Raw genomic sequence first — 17602 nt, forward strand, 5'->3', positions numbered from 1 at the left:
AGGTAGTTGGCAGCACAATATTCATAGCAGCAATCAAGTAAACGCTTTAACCCCAAACGAGTCAATGACAAAAGGACTGCGTCATCAGCGTATAGCAGTGAAGATATATGCGTAGAGCCAAGTCTAGGGCTGTGTCCATCAACTGAAAATGGAAAAGGGGCAAAGTCATTTTTTAAAAGATTTGAAAAGGGAAGGGGTCAAAATACATCCCTGCTTAACCCCTTTATTTATATTAATCAACTGAAATGATCCTGTGGATAAATCTTTTGATCATCAGCAATTGAAACCTTCCTAACTTGACTATGTCACTTCTGTGAATCCTTATGACGGTTCTGTTTTATTGTGCCTGGTAAAGTCATAGAGTACCGTACCTCATTCCACTACTGGTTATCTTGGGGGGGGGGGGAATACACTGCTGTGAATAGATGTTTTATTTTAAATTTGTTTTAGCCAGAAAATACACAGTCTCCTTTTGTGTTTACTTTCTGCCCCTTTCTGTTAATATAAAGTTTTTCTTGCTGTTTGTTCAAATTGCTCCAACATTAGTTCCCACTGGGAACTTCAGCATACCATAGCCTGTCTAAAAGAGGGAAGAGAGTCCCTTGGTGAATATAAAATAGCATGTTCATTTCTCAAAAACGATAGTATTCTTGCTATAATGTTTTGTGCCTTTTTAATAAAACACAGTGACTGTCCATCTTTAACAGTAGCTGGGTGATATCAAACCATTGGTATGTTAAAATATTCACTATTGCTCTGAGCAAAACATCACCTGCTAAGCAAAGTATTAACTTGGTGAAATAGTCTGTGTTCAAATTGTTTTGTTTAGTGTCAACCCTGAATTGAATTTTTTAATCTCGTTAAAGGTTTTGGCAGTTTGGCTCTTACCTAATGATTCCTTGCTTCCCTTGATCCATGAATACAGCTGGAATTTAAATTATAATAGTGTATTTTTACAAGCTACTTCTCCAAAGATAAAATGGGGCTCGGGTTGCTGGGGGGAAAATCAAGTCTTCATCCTGTATATCTTTCCTTCCTCTGACTTCTTTTTTCTTTTACCTCCCCCTCCCTGCTCTTAGTCTTCATTTATACCAACACCTCCCCTCAGACCACTGCTCCTGAAACCTTAGGGAGTTTTACCTGCCAGATGTGAAAATGCTAACTACTCTATATAATGTTGTTAATCTATTGTCTTGGACATACAGAATCCATTTTAACATGTTAAACATTTAGTGTCTCAACAGGAAAAAATAAGCCTTCGGGAAGCTTCTTTTAGCATTTTAAATAAGTGGGTTTTCTTTTCTTTTCAGAATTCGTACCCCAAGCATTTGGAATGCCATTATCACAAGTAATAGCTAATGATAACAGGAAAAAATAAGCCTTTGGGAAGCTTGTTTTAGCATTTTAAATAAGTGGGTTTTCTTTTCTTTTCAGAATTCGTACCCCAAGCATTTGGAATGCCATTATCACAAGTAATAGCTAATGATCGGGCCTACAAACTGAAGCAGGATACTCAGAAAGAAGAGCAGAGAGAAGTTTCGGAGTTTGTAGCCTCCCTTTTGCCGTTTGGAAGTAAGAGGCAGAACAAAGAACTCTCAAGCAGTAACTCATCTCTTAGCTCCACTTCAGAAACGCCAAATGAATCTACTTCACCTAACACACCAGAGCCAGCCCCACGAGCAAGGAGGAGAGTAAGTGTCTTACTGAGAACTATGTAAATCCTGCTGGCACTGTGGGACTTTCCCAGGCATTGCTGCTCACAGAAGTTACAATCCCAGATCTGCTCTGCTGCTGTTCAGTTAAAGTCAGCCACGACTGAAATGATAGACGCTGTAATTTTAACAGTCATTTCTCTTTCCCAGTTTTTCATGTGAGAAAATGAGATGGACACAAGTCTCTTGCCAGCACCTCAGGGGATCCAGGGATTCTTTGGAAACTTTCCTTTCCCCAAATCAGATTTTGGTTGGTCTTTCAAATTATTAAGGAGCAACGTTCTACTTTAGTTTCCTCATTTGTTTTAGTAGATGAATTACATTAATGAGAATAATGGTCCAACATATTATAAAAAAACCTTGTGTGTGTATGTTTATAATAAAATCTCAGGGAGTTTTCTTGCATTAGAGAATTTAAAAAAAAAAAGATTCTTTCTTCATGAAAGTCACTACTATAGGAGTGACAAATAAGAAACTGGCCACTGGAAAGCTGATGCATATAATTTCCCATTGTCAGTCTTTGGTCCCTCACAGAGAGCATTGATCCTCATGGAATACACAGGATATCTGGGAGAAGGACTTTTTTCTCCTAGTCATAATTCTTAAACCTCTGAAGTGGGGGGGGGGATGGATATGTATAGTTCCTTTCCCTGAAATTTTTTTTGGGCATTTATTTCTCATCTATTTGAAATTCGTGCAAGCATCAGTAATTTTGAGTACTCTGTTTTGACAATAGTGTTGAAAGTAGTCATTATAAAGGGCATGACGTGTTTCAGTCTAGTATTTACTAGTTTGTACTTCACACATTGCATAAAGAGTCCTGTCTTCCCTACTGTAACTTCCCATTATGTAACTCGGTGCAAAATAAACCCTCTCCTTGACCTGCTTACTCAGAAGTCACTGATTCAGTTGGAGATATTCACAATGAATGTACATAAGATTTTAGCCTTAGAATTGCCATACACATGAAAATATTCTGTTTCGACCTCATATATATGAAATGATTACATAGAAGTCACAGACTGTGTACTATAGAAATGAAATAAATGCTGCATACATTGTGTCTTGCTTAATCATTCTGCTTGCTACTCTGTAACTTTCTTCTATAGTGTTTTGTACACAATCAGTGGAAAATCTTATCAAAGTGTCACTTCCTTTCTGCTTATTTTTTCTCATCTTTCTGACATTTTGTTTACATTACAAGTACGTCTCAGAACATGAGATTTTTTGTTATTTCTATAGTATACTCCTGTACTCTTTAAAATAAAAAATAGTATACCATAGACAATGCTGTGTGGTCACGATCTTACTAATAGTTGCCAGTTCTTAGGTCCAACCATATTCATACAAACCATATTGTGTTTTGATAATATCGCTGGAGTTGTGAATTGGCTACTGTTAGTAACTTTGTGACTACGTAGTGTTGTCTATGGTATCTGGTTTATAATAATATGTATAAGGATATACCATAGAAATGTAAGCAATTTTTTATTTTGTAAAGTATACCAGTGTATACTGTGGAGGTTTGAGCAAGCATTTTTGCAGTGTGTGTTCATGTTTGTTCATGCATTTCATTGAATACTAATGGGGCTCTATTTCAGAAGTAGCATTGGTCATTTTGTTTCCACATGTGGCAGGCTTGATTGTGGATTATTCTTAATGTTTATGTATCATCACAAGTGTATTTAATGTATCAGCTGACTGTTGTATTGTTAGGTAAATGGTGCTAGCCAAACTATTTTTTACTTCGTGAAATTGGTATTCTGTCTTCTGGCAAAGTATTTTAAGAAGCGTCATTAAGGCAGAAGACTATCTGCATGACTTCTCTAGGTCCCAACAAATAGTTCTTATGGAATTTAAGAATTTTAATATCTACTAGAATGCCTTTGGATAGGGCCACAGTGGCTCAGAGGTTAAGATGCTGAGCTGCGGACTGGAACATCTGTGTATCAGCATTTTGAGACCTGAATGTCACATGATGGAGTCAGCTCCCATCTCTTGCCCCAGCTCCTGCCAACCTAGCAGTTCGAAAGCAAGAAATTGCAAGTAGATAAATAAGTACCACTTTAGTGGGAAGGTAACAGTGTTCCCTGCACCTTGGTGTTTAGTCATGCCGGCCACATGACCACAGAGAAGTCTTCCGGCAGCCAGCACTGGCTCTTCGACTTGGAAACGGAGATGAGCACCGCCCCCTAGAGTTGGATTCGACTGGCTTTCGAGCAAGGGAAGCCTTTACCATTACCTTTTAGAATGCGTTTAGTGCCTTAGATTGTAGAAATCATGCAGTCTTTTGGGCAATATTAGAGACCAAATGTAACCATCTCTATTATTTTTAATAGGAAACTTGATAGCTGCTTTATACTTTTCATTTTGTATGTGAAAACCAGTTTCTGAGTCCAAATAAACCTGTCTTGCTTCTTTTATCAGTGATGTTCATACCTAAATGGCTTTTCTCTATGACAGATTGAAAGTTAAGGAGCTTTCCCCATCTCCTTGGGATAACCAGCTATGATCCCTATATATTATCCACCACCTAAGATACACCCATTCCTTTAGGACTAGTTATCCCCAGTAAAAGTTAATATTTTTGTTCAGGTTTCCATTGGAACACCTTGTGCTTCCACTTCTGTAACTAGTTGTTATATTTTACTAATGTAAAGGATCTATCTTTGACATAAATTTCTTAAAAGTTTCTATTACTTGGTTAATATTCCCATTCCTCAGTGCTAAGATTCTGTCTGTTTTACATTTTGAAGAAAATCTTGGAATTATGGACATATTTTTCTAAGAGCTCAGAATCCAAATGGGGCTGAGGGCAGCCAGTTTAATATCTGCATACATACCGATTGCTTACACTTGTGTGTGTTGCAGGGTGCAATGTCTGTCGACTCTATTACGGATCTTGATGACAGTCAGTCTCGACTGCTGGAAGCTCTACAGCTGTCATTACCTGCTGAAACTCAGAGCAAGAAAGAAAAGGCCAGGGACAAAAAACTAAGTCTCAACCCTATTTACAGGCAGGTTCCTCGGCTTGTAGACAGCTGTTGCCAGCATTTAGAAAAGCACGGTAAGTGTGTTTCAATTAGCCAATAGACCAATAGACTCAAACCAAAAAAAATTGCACATCCCTACGTCAGACCTTTAAAAATTGTAAATATATTTTATGACTATAAACATATGAATAATCATATGGTAGCTGACGAGATATCTTAACCTATTGTATACCTCAGTTATATACAGGTGGATTTTTGACACTCAGTTACATCACTCAGTTGACACTCAGTTGACACTCAGTTACATCAAGTTGCTAGTCCTCCGAACTCTGGGAAACTGTAATGTATTCTGGGTCGTGTGTGCCTCTGTAGCATGAGGCAGATTTAAGGCAAATTAGACAAAGGAAGGGGGATATATGATCAGTGTCTTTGTTTGTTGTAAATAAAATGCAGTTGGGAGGGCATGAATCTGACTAAAGCAGTGATCAGAGGAAAGGTTTCTTAAACTAGCTGCTCCCCTTCCCTGAGTGTTCTCCCCACCCCTACTGCCTTTTCAGGTGTGGGAGAAAAAAATACAGGGCCCTGTATATTCAGCCTGTGAATGGTAAAATGAGTTGTGGGTTTGGTGTGGGAAAAGGGCTCTGATCAGATTCACAGTCCCCATGGTTTAAAGAAGAAGTGAAGGATACTGAGACCCTGCTCATATAAGCATTTTTTGTGATTGTGAGGTATGCAAGTCTCAGGCACACAGATACATTCATTTTTCTTTCACCCTGTCATCCGTGAAGGCGACATTAAGTTAAATAGGCACAACACTGAGTTAATCTCTTCCAGGATCCTCCCTTTTTTGATCTGTGAACCATCTGAACCATTTTGATGCTGTCATCTGGAAGACGAGGCTCCTGTCTTTGTATATGAGAACAATACTGTAGGATGGTCTTAGAGTTCCCTCTAGTGTCACCCTTGAATAGCTGCTGTAGAGTAGCTGAAAAACACCTCAGATGAAGAAGACCAATAAGCTTCACTCAGAATATTATTAACCAGATCCACATTTTTATGAATTGTAAACATGTTTCTTGGGGATGGGCAGGGGAGATTAATTTGTGTTAATTAATCTGGATATATGCTATCACAGTTATGCCAAATATTTTGCTGTAGACCATAAATATGTGAAACTTTTATGCTGAAATAACTTGCAGCAGTCCTCCAGTGTTTCACCAAAGCTTTAAATAATGAAATAAAAAAAGATTTGTTGTGTTTCTAGGTCTACAGACAGTGGGAATATTCAGAGTTGGAAGCTCAAAAAAAAGAGTAAGGCAGGTGAGCCAGTACCTTGCAACATTTATGTTCTTTTCACTCTTGATAAAACTCAAGCTTGTTGCCAGTCCTTCTCAATCAAGTAAGGGCATCTTTCTTTGCTTAATAGATTCAGGTGGGTAATCGTGTTGATCTGAAGCAATAGAACATGCATGGACACGAAAGCTTATACCCAGAATTAAACTTCATTGGTCTTAAAGGTGCCACTGGACTTAAACTTCTTTGCTTAAGTAATATTTCAGAACTTAGTCCTCTGCAAAAAAAAACCCCACCAACCTGAGAGAATACTAATACCCCCAAAAATCTTTGAAGACATTAAAAAAAAGAAAGAAACAAAGCTTAGCTTACTTTGTGCTAACTTCCAAGCAAGCCGTTGTAACTTTTGGAATAAACATTGGCATTGCTTTATTCATTTAAGAAATAGTAATTACAGACTCCACATGCATCAATAATAAAAGGCACCTGCTGGTCAATGTCATTAATATACTGTGTTAGTCACAGCTACCAAATGCTGCTTCTCTTCCTCCCTCCCACCTCCATCACACTCACGTTTACTTCCATGTTCCTTGACTAATGTAGTGCTTGATATTATTTCATTATGTATTCTGGATACTTTCTCTTATGTAGAGTTTCTGATTAAGTTTTTTGTGGAGTGTTTTCGCAAAGAAAGAAAACCCACAGGTTTATATTAATATGTCTTAAGTAAAATGCGAGATTCATAAAAGATCCATTTTAATTCGTTCTTTACTGATGAAATTATTTAAGACGTCTCAGGTATTATTTTACTAGTTTTGTAGCCATTGCAACTATCTGGAGGCCAAACTAGACGTGACAGGTGTATTCATATATATTTATTACAGCACTATGATCTAATAGTTAGAGTACTGGACTAGGACCAGAGTGATCCAGGTTCAGACTCCCACTTGTCAAGCACTATGTTGGGTAGCCTTGGGTCAGTCATGTCTCTGTAGCCTAACCTACACTGCAGGTTGACATGAGAAGAAACTTGAGGAAGGGAGAACCATAGGGACTTCCCTGGGCTTCTTGGAAGCAGGGCAGGATAAAAAAATGTACTCAAAAAGTATTTACCTCTTAATTCACATATCAAACAGGGTGTGTGCGTGTGTGTTAGTGTGTTAACTGGGACGTGCTATAGAAGAGTTAAATCCCATCCGTCATTTCACTGTGTTCCACTGGTTGAAGCATTTTCTTTCTAGCTTAGCTCAGTTCTGGTATCAGAGCTAGGCTATAAAAATGCTTCAAACAATGAAGTGTAGTGAAGTAGCATGGGGAGAAAGGTGGGTTTAGTTTCTCTTACCTACACACTTGGTTTTCTGTTAACATGCTGTGATTGACAGAATAGGTTCCACCTCTCCCTAAGAGCAACCAATGACAGCTGACAGAATGTTGGGGAGATTCCAAGGGAAAACAGCAGTTGAGAGAGAAGTTGGAAGTTGGCAGCTAGAGGGTTAAGATTTGAATGAAACTGTGCAGAAGAGCTGCTTCAAGCTGACTGAAAAGAGTCAGATTGTAACAAAGGATCCCAACTGCAGGAACAGGAGAATGATTGAAAAGTTCAATTGGAAATAAAATGTTGTAACATCTACTTTACTTGCTTCAGTGTTATGTTCAGTGTTATGTAAATAAACATTAAGTCCTTGTTTGTTTAAATGTGTGGGCTGTGTGTCTCAGGGAAAGAATCACACAAACAACAGTGAAGAATATATATATATATATTGAGTTATTGAAGTTGGAGGCTCATGCACTGTTCCATTCATAGGCTACCACCATGTATTCATATCCTCAAACATATATTGGAGTGAGGGCCTGTTCTTAAAGGGGGCTGGGCTATCCTGTCTGCTGATGTCTCAGTAAAGGGGAGAGAGGATCTCAGGTGTAAAATGGTCAGAGGGAAGGTATTAGAAGGTGCAATCAGATTCTCTCATGTGTAAAATGAGAGGCACAGCAAGGTCTAGAAGCAAATAGAAGTCAGGTTGTAGGGAACCGGAATAGTTACTCAAAATCAAGAGTCAAATTTCAGATTTTAAGAGTTCAGAGCTGCACTGAACCCAAGAGAGCCTGCAAAGACAAAGAACAAGCATAAATCACTTGATCTGGAAAAGCAGGAGTTATTATGGGAGATTACATGGTTTATTCATCATCATTTCTAGGCCAGTGCTTCAAGTGGCACTCAGAATAGCACAAGAAGAAAGAAACTGCAATAATAAAAAGTCTACTTAGAAATACAAGACCTATTAATCAACAAGACCTATTAATCAATAAAACATGAATCACTGTGGAAGGTAATTGAGAGAACAGATGTTAAGTCTTTATCAGAGATAGAGGTATAGTGGAGCAGCAAGAAAGATGCCAAACCCCATAGCTCCAGGTTGAAAACAGACATCTTCCAACATACTAACAGGAAAAAATCGCTACAATCACTTCTAATTATTATTATTATTACTACTACTACTACCTTGGACCGACATTGCAGCAATTTTTTGCTTTGCATTTATATTGTAATTCAGTAGCATTAAAAAAACAAAAGCTTGCCAAAATTTACAAACATCTTTGTATAATGCAAATTTTTAATGAGAATTCAATCTTTGGCATCCCACCAGATATACCAAACCAAATATTATTAATACAGGCATTCACAGTGAACACAATCAGAGTTCTATCTTAGTTTTTTGATGGTGTGACTACAACTGGATGAGGATGAAGTTTAATAAGACTCAAAGACAGATACCTTCACATCTTATTAAACTTCATCCTCATCCAGCTGTAGTCACACCATCAAAAAACAGTACTGATTCACTGTTAACTGCCTTCATTAAGACTATCACTTGTTGTGTTGCAGTGGACAGAGTGATATGGCATAGGGCTTTTTAAAAGTTCTCCTTTACACTGTCTTTCAAAAGCTGCTCTTAATTAGCTAAAAGGCTTGGCATAGTATGCAGCTATTAACTAAAAGTGACCTTTGTTTTGTTGATTTTTTTCTAGTTACGTGCAGAGTTTGACCGTGGCGTTGATGTCGTGCTGGATGAAGAACACAGCATCCATGATGTGGCTGCTTTATTAAAGGAATTTCTTCGTGACATGCCTGATCCACTTCTGACCAGAGAGCTTTATACTCCTTTCATCAATACTCTCTGTGAGCAATGGCAGCCTTCTTTGTTTTTACTGATTCACCAATAAAATGTACACTCCTCAGTGAGAACCCTAAGCCAGTTACATAATTCTCCTCTCCTTCCCAACAACCCTATGAGATTAGGCTGAGTGACTAGCCCAAGGTCACCCAGCAAGCTTACATGGCAGAAAGGGTGGAATCTGTCTGGTATCCTATTCTAACACTCTAACAACTATACTGCACTGGCTCTCTAATACCTACATGCAATGTAAAAAATCTAGGAACGACTTACAAGATTTGTCCCAAACGTCTTCTAAATAACGTGTGTGGCAAAAACAGTCTTTATTAAGAACTTTGTGTTTTGTTTTGTTTTTGCCCCCCAAAGGGGATTTTTTTAAATTGCATTTTCTATAAACTACAAAGAAACAAGGAAGGGTAACTACAAACTATAGGTGAAAGTAAAGAAAACCACTAAAAACCAAAGAGGTGGAGGACATATTATGCTTTAAAAATTTGCTTTTTAAACAATTAAAATTTGTTAACGTTAAAGGTGATCAATAGATGTATCGCTTAATTTATGAATTCCAGCATGTCTGACTACACCAAGGGTCATACAAGAGCTTAAATCAATATCAATATGGCAAACATCAGGAAAGATTAGCATCTCATTATTTTTTAAAAAAATTGTTCCCCAATTAACAACCACCACCCCCCATCTTGAAACTGGATTTTCCCCAGTAGATGAACTAACAGTCTCGTCTTCTCTTCCTTTATTGTGATCTTCTTCTTCTTTACTTCCTTCCCCTGTTACTCTATATTGTTGCAACAGAATCAAACCCGCCCATAAGACAGAGTCCAACCTTTCACATTTTCTTTTGTAAAGGCAATTCCTTGCTTGGTATTTATTCTTTTGACAGTTTCTGGAGAGTCTTAAGAACTTTGTGTTTTTGAAATGGAGATGGATGCTTAAATTTTAATATGACTCCTGCCTGAGAGTAGTGTTACATATATAGGCTTGTGTGGACATCTTTCTTTTCTGTTGCAGTATTAGAGCCCCATGAACAACTGAACACTCTGCAACTTCTTATTTATCTTCTACCTCCTTGCAACTGTGACACTTTGCATAGACTCCTCCAGTTCCTTGCCACTGTGGCTAGCCATGCAGAGGACAGAATAGATCAAGACAGCCAGGAGGTAAATTCACATTTCTGATCTTCAGAATAGCCTGATGTGTTTTTCTGTAGACTGACTGTTTCTGTACATTTGCTTATTTTGCAGTATGACTTCTGCTTTTTCTGTGGTATAAAATGATGAAGCAAAAAAACCTTGCAATCTAAAGTAAGATAGGTATTTGTTGCACAGTATAAAGATATTCCTAGAAAATGAAAACTTTTACACGTTATCATTAAAAATATTTTCCAACTACAGATAACGGAAAGAGTTTATGGGTTAGATCACATGCAAAATTTCAATTGACTGTAAGAATTTCCATCAGAGGACTCTTTTATAGAATACTTATGGTTAAAGATAAGTAAAACATCACTGAATTTTCTAAATGTCAGCCATTGGTTTTCTCGTGGTTTACCTCAGTTCATTCCCCTTTAATCCTTCCTCTCATGTAAAATAATTTTGAAAAGCATTTTGAAATATTTTTGTGCAAATGATGTTATTTTAATTAATATTCTGATCAGGTTAAGTTTTTCCTACTTCACTGAGTAACTGTATAGTGCTAGTGTTGATGGTTAATATTGAATTCCAGGATCTAAGGCAACAGGCTTGGCTCTATGATTATGAGTCCAGTCCAATTTTTAGAGTTGCTATAGGTTCTATGGTTTCTGGTTCACACTTTAGTAGCTAACGTTGGGCTTTAGCGAGGGTTTTAGTGGGTTATAATCTCAGAGTTCACTACCATTTACAAATACTTAAGTCTTTCTTAAGGCTGTCCCCTAAATCATGTTAGGAGACTTGTGAAGGAACAGTCGTTTCATGCATTACTTTTTTCCCTTTGTGAGTGGCTGCATTCTGTAGCACAGCTTGTCATAATGTCACACTCTACACTATCTTTATGACTTACCTTCCAGGATGGAATCCAAAACCTTGGTTTGAAGAAAGTTTTGGAATGTGGTCTGTGATCTGTGAATTGCTATTTCAGGCATTATGGTTAGTACTAAACAGGATGCAAAGAGGAGGCCAGGTGCCAAAAGAGAAGAATTAGTGTGCAATCTATGACTGGTTCATAATCCATTCTAAAGTTGCAGTTTCTATCAATTCCCCTTGCAACTGTGTACCCCTTGATGTGTACCCCTTCATGGTCCGCTATCTGCCAGGAGCAGAACTTCATGGAGTCAGTGGCCTGAAGAGAGAAGGGAGAAGGAAAGACAGTCCACTTCTGCCACTGGAAGATTTAGCGTGGATCCAGTCCTATGACTTGAGGGGGTATCTTTATTGAGTCATCATGTTCATTACTAAAAAAAAGCAAGGGGAGGAATTTTTTCTTGTTTACACGACTGTCCAGACCTGACACAGCTCCATCTGGAACATTACATATTAGACTTGTAAACAAGCTTAAGAGTTTTCCATTTCAGCAACACAAATTCCCAGTTAGTCCTTTTACTGGAGCAGAAACTTGCAACGTGATGCAGCAATTGGTGATCTTATGCAGCATTGTCTGGGGACTGAGAAACAGCCATGGCAAGGCTATTTACAGTATTTTTGAATAACCACTGTAACACATTGATCACCTATTGGGTTAATCATTCTCAGGCATTCTCACTTAGCCTGATTGTAAGCTCAGAGACAGGCTAAAGATGTCTTGCCCTGTTGGGAATGAATCTTGAATTCTCTTAAATTTTCCTTTTTTTACAGCAGGTGGTTCAAACAGTTCAGGGAGTGCTGGGCCTTAATCAGAGCCTTAATCAAAGAAATTCACAACTTTCTAAATAGTCCTTTTTAGAACAAAGGTCCAATTCTGTTGTTTTTGTTTCTAGATTCCTGGCAATAAGATGACATCGCTTAACCTAGCCACTATATTTGGGCCTAATCTGTTGCACAAGCAGAAAACTACGGACAAAGAATTCATGGTTCAAAGCAGTGCTCGTGCTGAGGAGAGCACGGCGATTATTGCTGTGGTACAAAAGATGATAGAAAACTATGAAGTGCTTTTCATGGTAGGTAGAAACATGCTCTATTATATTGATTTTAACATTTGCCTCACATCATGTATAGCCGATGATTTAAGACAAAAAAAGGTTAACTTCTTCAAAATTTAAAATGCACAGTCAACCGTTCACAACATTACAAAGTACTTGGCAACATCTGCAAAGGCACAGTGTAAAGAAACAAAAGTGCTGGAGAATAGCATGATCTTGGAATACCTGCACGGAAGTTCTCCCTCAGTGGGGGGAAGTCATCCAGGAACTGGTTAGGTCACGCCTCTGCTCGCTCAGATAGGCCATGCAAATTTCTTTTGTTGCGTGGCTCCTATTGGAGTGGCCTAGGCTGACCTCTCCAGTTTCTGCATAGCCCTGCGCTCGGTAGGACTTCTGGAGCTCCTGCTCCAAGCCAGAGGAATTAAAGAAAATTATATTTAAAAAGAAAAAATCTCAACAGACAGCAGAAGAACTTCCCTTCCCTCCCTGCAGGCTCCAAAACAACAAGGGGTTACTGCTGAGGACCCAGGATGGGAAGAAGACGAAGAACGGCCCCCTCCACCTTCCGAGGCATCGGAAGGAGGACAAGAGGCCGCGACAGAGGCCCCCGTACCGGGAGTCAGGCTGCAGGACAGGCAGCGGCTGGAGGAAGCGCTGCTGCAACAGCCAGAGGATGGCAGCTTCACCAACGCAGGGCCGGCTGAACGCAAAGAGCCAGCCGTCCCCCACACAACCCCCCCGCACGTGTTCCAAGATGGCGGCGCCCAAACAAAGAGCGGCGGCGGGACCCAACGGTTGAAGCCTTCGGGCTCCTGCTCCCAGCCGCGCACCAAGAAGATGGCGCACTTGGCTGGCGTGGTGGCCAGTGGCGTGGAAGAGAGAAATGGCACGGGAAAAGCACAGGGCCGGCAAGCCCAGCCGGTGAGCTCATTCCGACGGGGGGGCTGACAGAGGAGGCTTCCGAGGGAGGCGCGCTGGGACTGCACCAGTCTCTGCCCAGCGGCCTGGGACCGGTGCCAGTCCAAATCTTTGCCCCGGGACGTGGCCACAGGCAAGCGTCGTGCATAGGCCGATGCAGTCACTCCAGTCCCATCCCTTTCCAACCGCTCCGCCGCCGGGTCCCCAGCCAGTGTGGGGCATAGGCAATGCGGGGACGGGCTGCTTCATGCCCCGCCATCTCGTCCACCCGCTCCACCGCCGGGTTCCCAGCCAGCGCAGGGCATAGGCGATGCGGGGACGGGCTGCCTCATGCCCCACCATCCCTTCCACCGTGTCCCCGGCCAGCACAGGGCATAGGCGATGTGGGGACAGGCTGCTTCATGCCCCGCCATCCCTTCCACCCACTCTGCCGCTGGGTCCCCAGCCAGCGCGGGGCATAGGCAATGCAGGGACCGGCTGCTTCATGCCCCACCCTTTATCACCGGCCCGCCTCGGAGGTGGCCAGTATTGGGGGCCTCCTGGCCTCTTCCACAATGCCCATGGATCGGGGGTGCCGGGGGGGGCACAGCCCAGCACACGACAGGGACGGGCTCCAAAAAAGAAGAGGGCCCCATTCCTTGACATTCCAGTCCTCCTCAAGCTCCAGATTCCCATCTACCCCTAAGAGACTCAGGGATCACAGGATACTCGCCCGAAATGAGGCATTTGGAGCCTCTGAGGGAGAAAGGTAACAGGAACAGCCAATGTGCCCAAGGGATTGGGCCAGCCACAGTCAGGTGGTAAACCTGGGAGGGAACGTCTCAACAACATTAGTTTGATGTAAGCGGAGACAGCCTTCACCATTACCTCTCTGGGCAGCAATGAGAAGAAGGGAGAATGGTCAAAGGATGAGACAGAAGTGAAACCACATCTTCCCACAGCTCAAAATTGCACATTTGCAACGGCTTTTAACGAAGTCATTTCCACTCTAAACTACCCAATGGAAGGGATGGAGAAGCCAAGGTCATCAGCATTCGCAAACCTAAATCCTAGAGACCTTCCAAAAAAACTAAAACACCTTATTAAGCTTCAAACCTTTTCACCTTTACCCTTGGGGTGGGAGCTCCCTCTTGTCAATAGCAAAGCGGCACTATACACTGCCGGAGGGTACCATGGAGGTCCTGAAGGTGCCACAGTTTAGGCTCCGGTAATGGCACTGCACTCAGGGGCGATGCTCCCCAAGGATGGGAAGAGTTCGCAACAGACGCATCACAGGACAATGTCCAGTGCGCCAGACCGTTAGCAGCCAACATCATCACCCACTGCTACATCTGGCTTAAACATTGGACAGTGGACACCTTGTCCAAAAGCATCTTAGCAGCGGAGAGATTTTCCGGGAGGCTTCTCTTCGAAAAACCAAATCTAGATAAGGCCCTAGTAGAGACTAGGGAGAAGAAGAAAAAATCCATGCCGTCATCCACCGATGGTCGCTAGTGAGAATCTAAACCTAGAACTTCCCATTCCTTTCGGGGTCACTGCAACCCGGGACGGGATGGCAGAGACCACAGACCATTCAAATCTTTTAAGTACGGCGCGCAGCCGATACGGGCGCCCTGCCAAAACTGCAGTCGGCCTGACTACCAGATCGGGGGCCAGCTCCAGGCCTTCGCATGGACTTGAAGCCTGACCACCGTGGACCAGGGGGTGCGGACAATCATTGCCCAGGGCTACTGAATAGAACTCAAGGGCTCACCCCTTCACAGCTTCACCCCGTCACCAGCACTAAGACACTAGGAACGGCTACAATGGCTGCAGGAAGCAATTCTACATCTTCAAAACATAGGCGCCATAGATGTAGCACTGCACGGGGAACACTCCAAGGGAGTATTCTCCGTCCTGGTCATTGTCCCAACAAAGTCAGGGGACTGGAAAGCGGTACTGAACTTGCAAGGACTATACAGATGGGGGGGCAAGAAGGAAGTTCCAGAGGGACTCCATCTGCCACATAGTGCAGGTGCTGCAGCAGGGAGACTTCCTGACCTCTATGGACCTCTAGGAGGCGTATTTGCCTTTCCCCATACACCCTTCCTCTCAACATTTACTGTGCTTCTGCTTCAGGGATCAGCATGTCCAGGACAAGGCCTTATCTCTCCTTGGCCCCCAGAGTTTTTAACATGGTTATGGCTACTCTAGTAGGCCCCTGGCGACTGGAAGGGATCCACATGCCCCCATGTCTGGATGACGTCCTTATATGATCGGGGGATTACCGAAGGCAGCCCACAACTCCCAGAGGCCACGGGAGTTCCAGTGTGCACATGGCTTCCTCATCAAAGAGGAGAAGAGCCACCTTACACCCATGCAAGACCAGGTGCACCTGGGTGCAAGGCTGTACACAAGGTAAGCCACGGTTTCGCTCCCAGAGGAGAAACAGCAGAAGATCCGGATCCTAGTGACGGGGGCCAGACCCAAGGAATGAGGAGTCTTCATGCAGTTTGCTGTGTGGTGGGGCCTGATGATATCGACAATCAACTTGGTCCTGTGGGCATGGCTCCACACCAGGCCTTGCAGTGGACTCTGCTTCCATTCCAGCAGGACATCACAAAAAACAAACAAAAAACAAACCAAACAAAAACTGACACCTCACAAAAAAGGTCTCCGAAGGGCTGCGAAGGGAACTGTATTGGTGGGCACAACCATCAAAATTGAGCAACACCGGCCGCTTCCACTGGCCCCAGCAACTGGTGATTGCCACAGATGCGAGCAAGAGAGGCAGGGGTGCACATTGCGATCACCTTGTCACACAGGGCTGGTGGCCCCCAGGACATGCGCCCCACAGCATCAACTGGCCAGAACCTTTGGCAGTCATACTAGCACTGAGAGCATTCCAGCACCACGCACAGAACCAGTGCATCCCAGTATGGACAGACAGCATGTCCTCAAAAGCGCACATCAACCAGCAGGGAGGCACCGGGTCGAGATCCCTATTTGCAGAGACCAGAGCCCTACTAAGATGGGCAGAGAAACTCACCGTAAGCATCAAGGCGGAACACTTAAAAGAACTAGCCAACCTCCAGGCGGACTGGCTGAGCAAAGAGGATCTGGATCCAGGTGAGTGGGCATTGAACAAGGCGGTCTTCTCCCAGATCACGCAAAGGTTTGGAGTCCCGGTGGTGGACATCCTTGCCACCTCAAGGAACCATCAAGTGGAACACATCCTATCCAGGTACCAAGACCCTGCCAGGGAGAGAGTCGATGCGTTATTCCATCCCTGGCTGAGCGGCCTCCTATGCGCCTTTCCCCCCTACAGCCTTTATAGGGGTGACACTCAACAGAATCAGACGGGAGGGGGCCACAGTGGTATTCGTGGCACCTCACTGGCCAAGGCAGCCATGATTCTTGGACCTGGTCCAACTGGCTTCCGGAAGGCCGTGGACACCGCCTCAGAGGCTGGATGTACTGCAACAAGGGCCCATTCACCACCCGGACCCAATGTTGCTGCAACTGACTGCATGAAAATTGCACGCACACAACTAGAGGGAAAAGGATTTCCCCGTGAGGTAGTCGAGGTCATACTACAGGCATGAAGGCCTTCCACCCACCGCATCTACAATTATACATGGAGGACAATTGTAAGATGAGCCACAGCGTATGGGATGCACCCTCTATAGGCCACAGACAAGGAAGTCAGCCTGGGCTATCCGAGGGCTGGTGACAAGGTCTTAGGCCAAAAACATTAAAACTGCAAGTGGCAGCCATACAAGCAGGTCCGGGATACCAGGCACGAAGGACGATGTCCACGAGCTGGGAGGTTACGAAATTTTTGAAGGGTGTTATCCAGCCGGGTCCTCCAGTCCAACACAGGTTCCCGACGTGGAATCCCCACAGAGTACTACGCGCCTTGTCAAAGCCACCGTTTGAACCCAGGTGGACGACCGAGCTCCGCCTTATGTCATAGAAGGTCGTTTCTCATTGTGGTGACCGCAGCCAGAAGGATCTCCAAAATGGCTGCACTATGGACGAGGAAGGAGCTTTGCATCCTCCAGAACGACTCCGTCTCACTGCGGATGGGTCCGCCCTTCATACTAAGGTAAATTCGGCCTTCCACATCTAGCAGCCTATCATGTTACCATCATTTTGCCAAGGCCTACACACCCAAAAAAGAAGACCTGGCACAAGCTCAATGTACGTAGGGCTCTACATATATACCTCGACAGGACTGCTGCATTTCGACAGTCAGACGCATTGCTCGTGTCATATGGGACTCCCAATCAAGGCAAAGGTCCCCAAGGACACACTGGCCTACTGGATCAGACAGTGTATTTCCAAAGTTGATGAGGGGCAGGGAATCACCCCCCCCCAGCCCACCTCACGGCACACTCCATG

The 17602-nt window shown here is 43.1% G+C and overlaps 1 protein-coding gene across 1 annotated transcript in view; it reads left to right on the plus strand.

Moving 5' to 3' along the window:
* Positions 1 to 1442: 1442 nt before the first annotated feature.
* The window catches only part of ARHGAP6 (Rho GTPase activating protein 6), a gene marked incomplete at its 5' end in the record, with an annotated part of 31363 nt that continues 15203 nt past the window's right edge, over positions 1443 to 17602 (plus strand). Inside the window, 6 exons of the mRNA XM_015423137.1 lie at positions 1443 to 1691; positions 4584 to 4779; positions 5970 to 6025; positions 9026 to 9176; positions 10198 to 10346; positions 12140 to 12319. Coding sequence (XP_015278623.1) covers positions 1443 to 1691; positions 4584 to 4779; positions 5970 to 6025; positions 9026 to 9176; positions 10198 to 10346; positions 12140 to 12319 — 981 coding nt within the window. The remainder of the gene's footprint in view (positions 1692 to 4583; positions 4780 to 5969; positions 6026 to 9025; positions 9177 to 10197; positions 10347 to 12139; positions 12320 to 17602) is intronic.

Source organism: Gekko japonicus, unplaced genomic scaffold (assembly GCF_001447785.1).
Source record: "Gekko japonicus isolate JY-2015 unplaced genomic scaffold, Gekko_japonicus_V1.1 scaffold478, whole genome shotgun sequence".
Lineage (NCBI taxonomy): Eukaryota > Metazoa > Chordata > Lepidosauria > Squamata > Gekkonidae > Gekko > Gekko japonicus.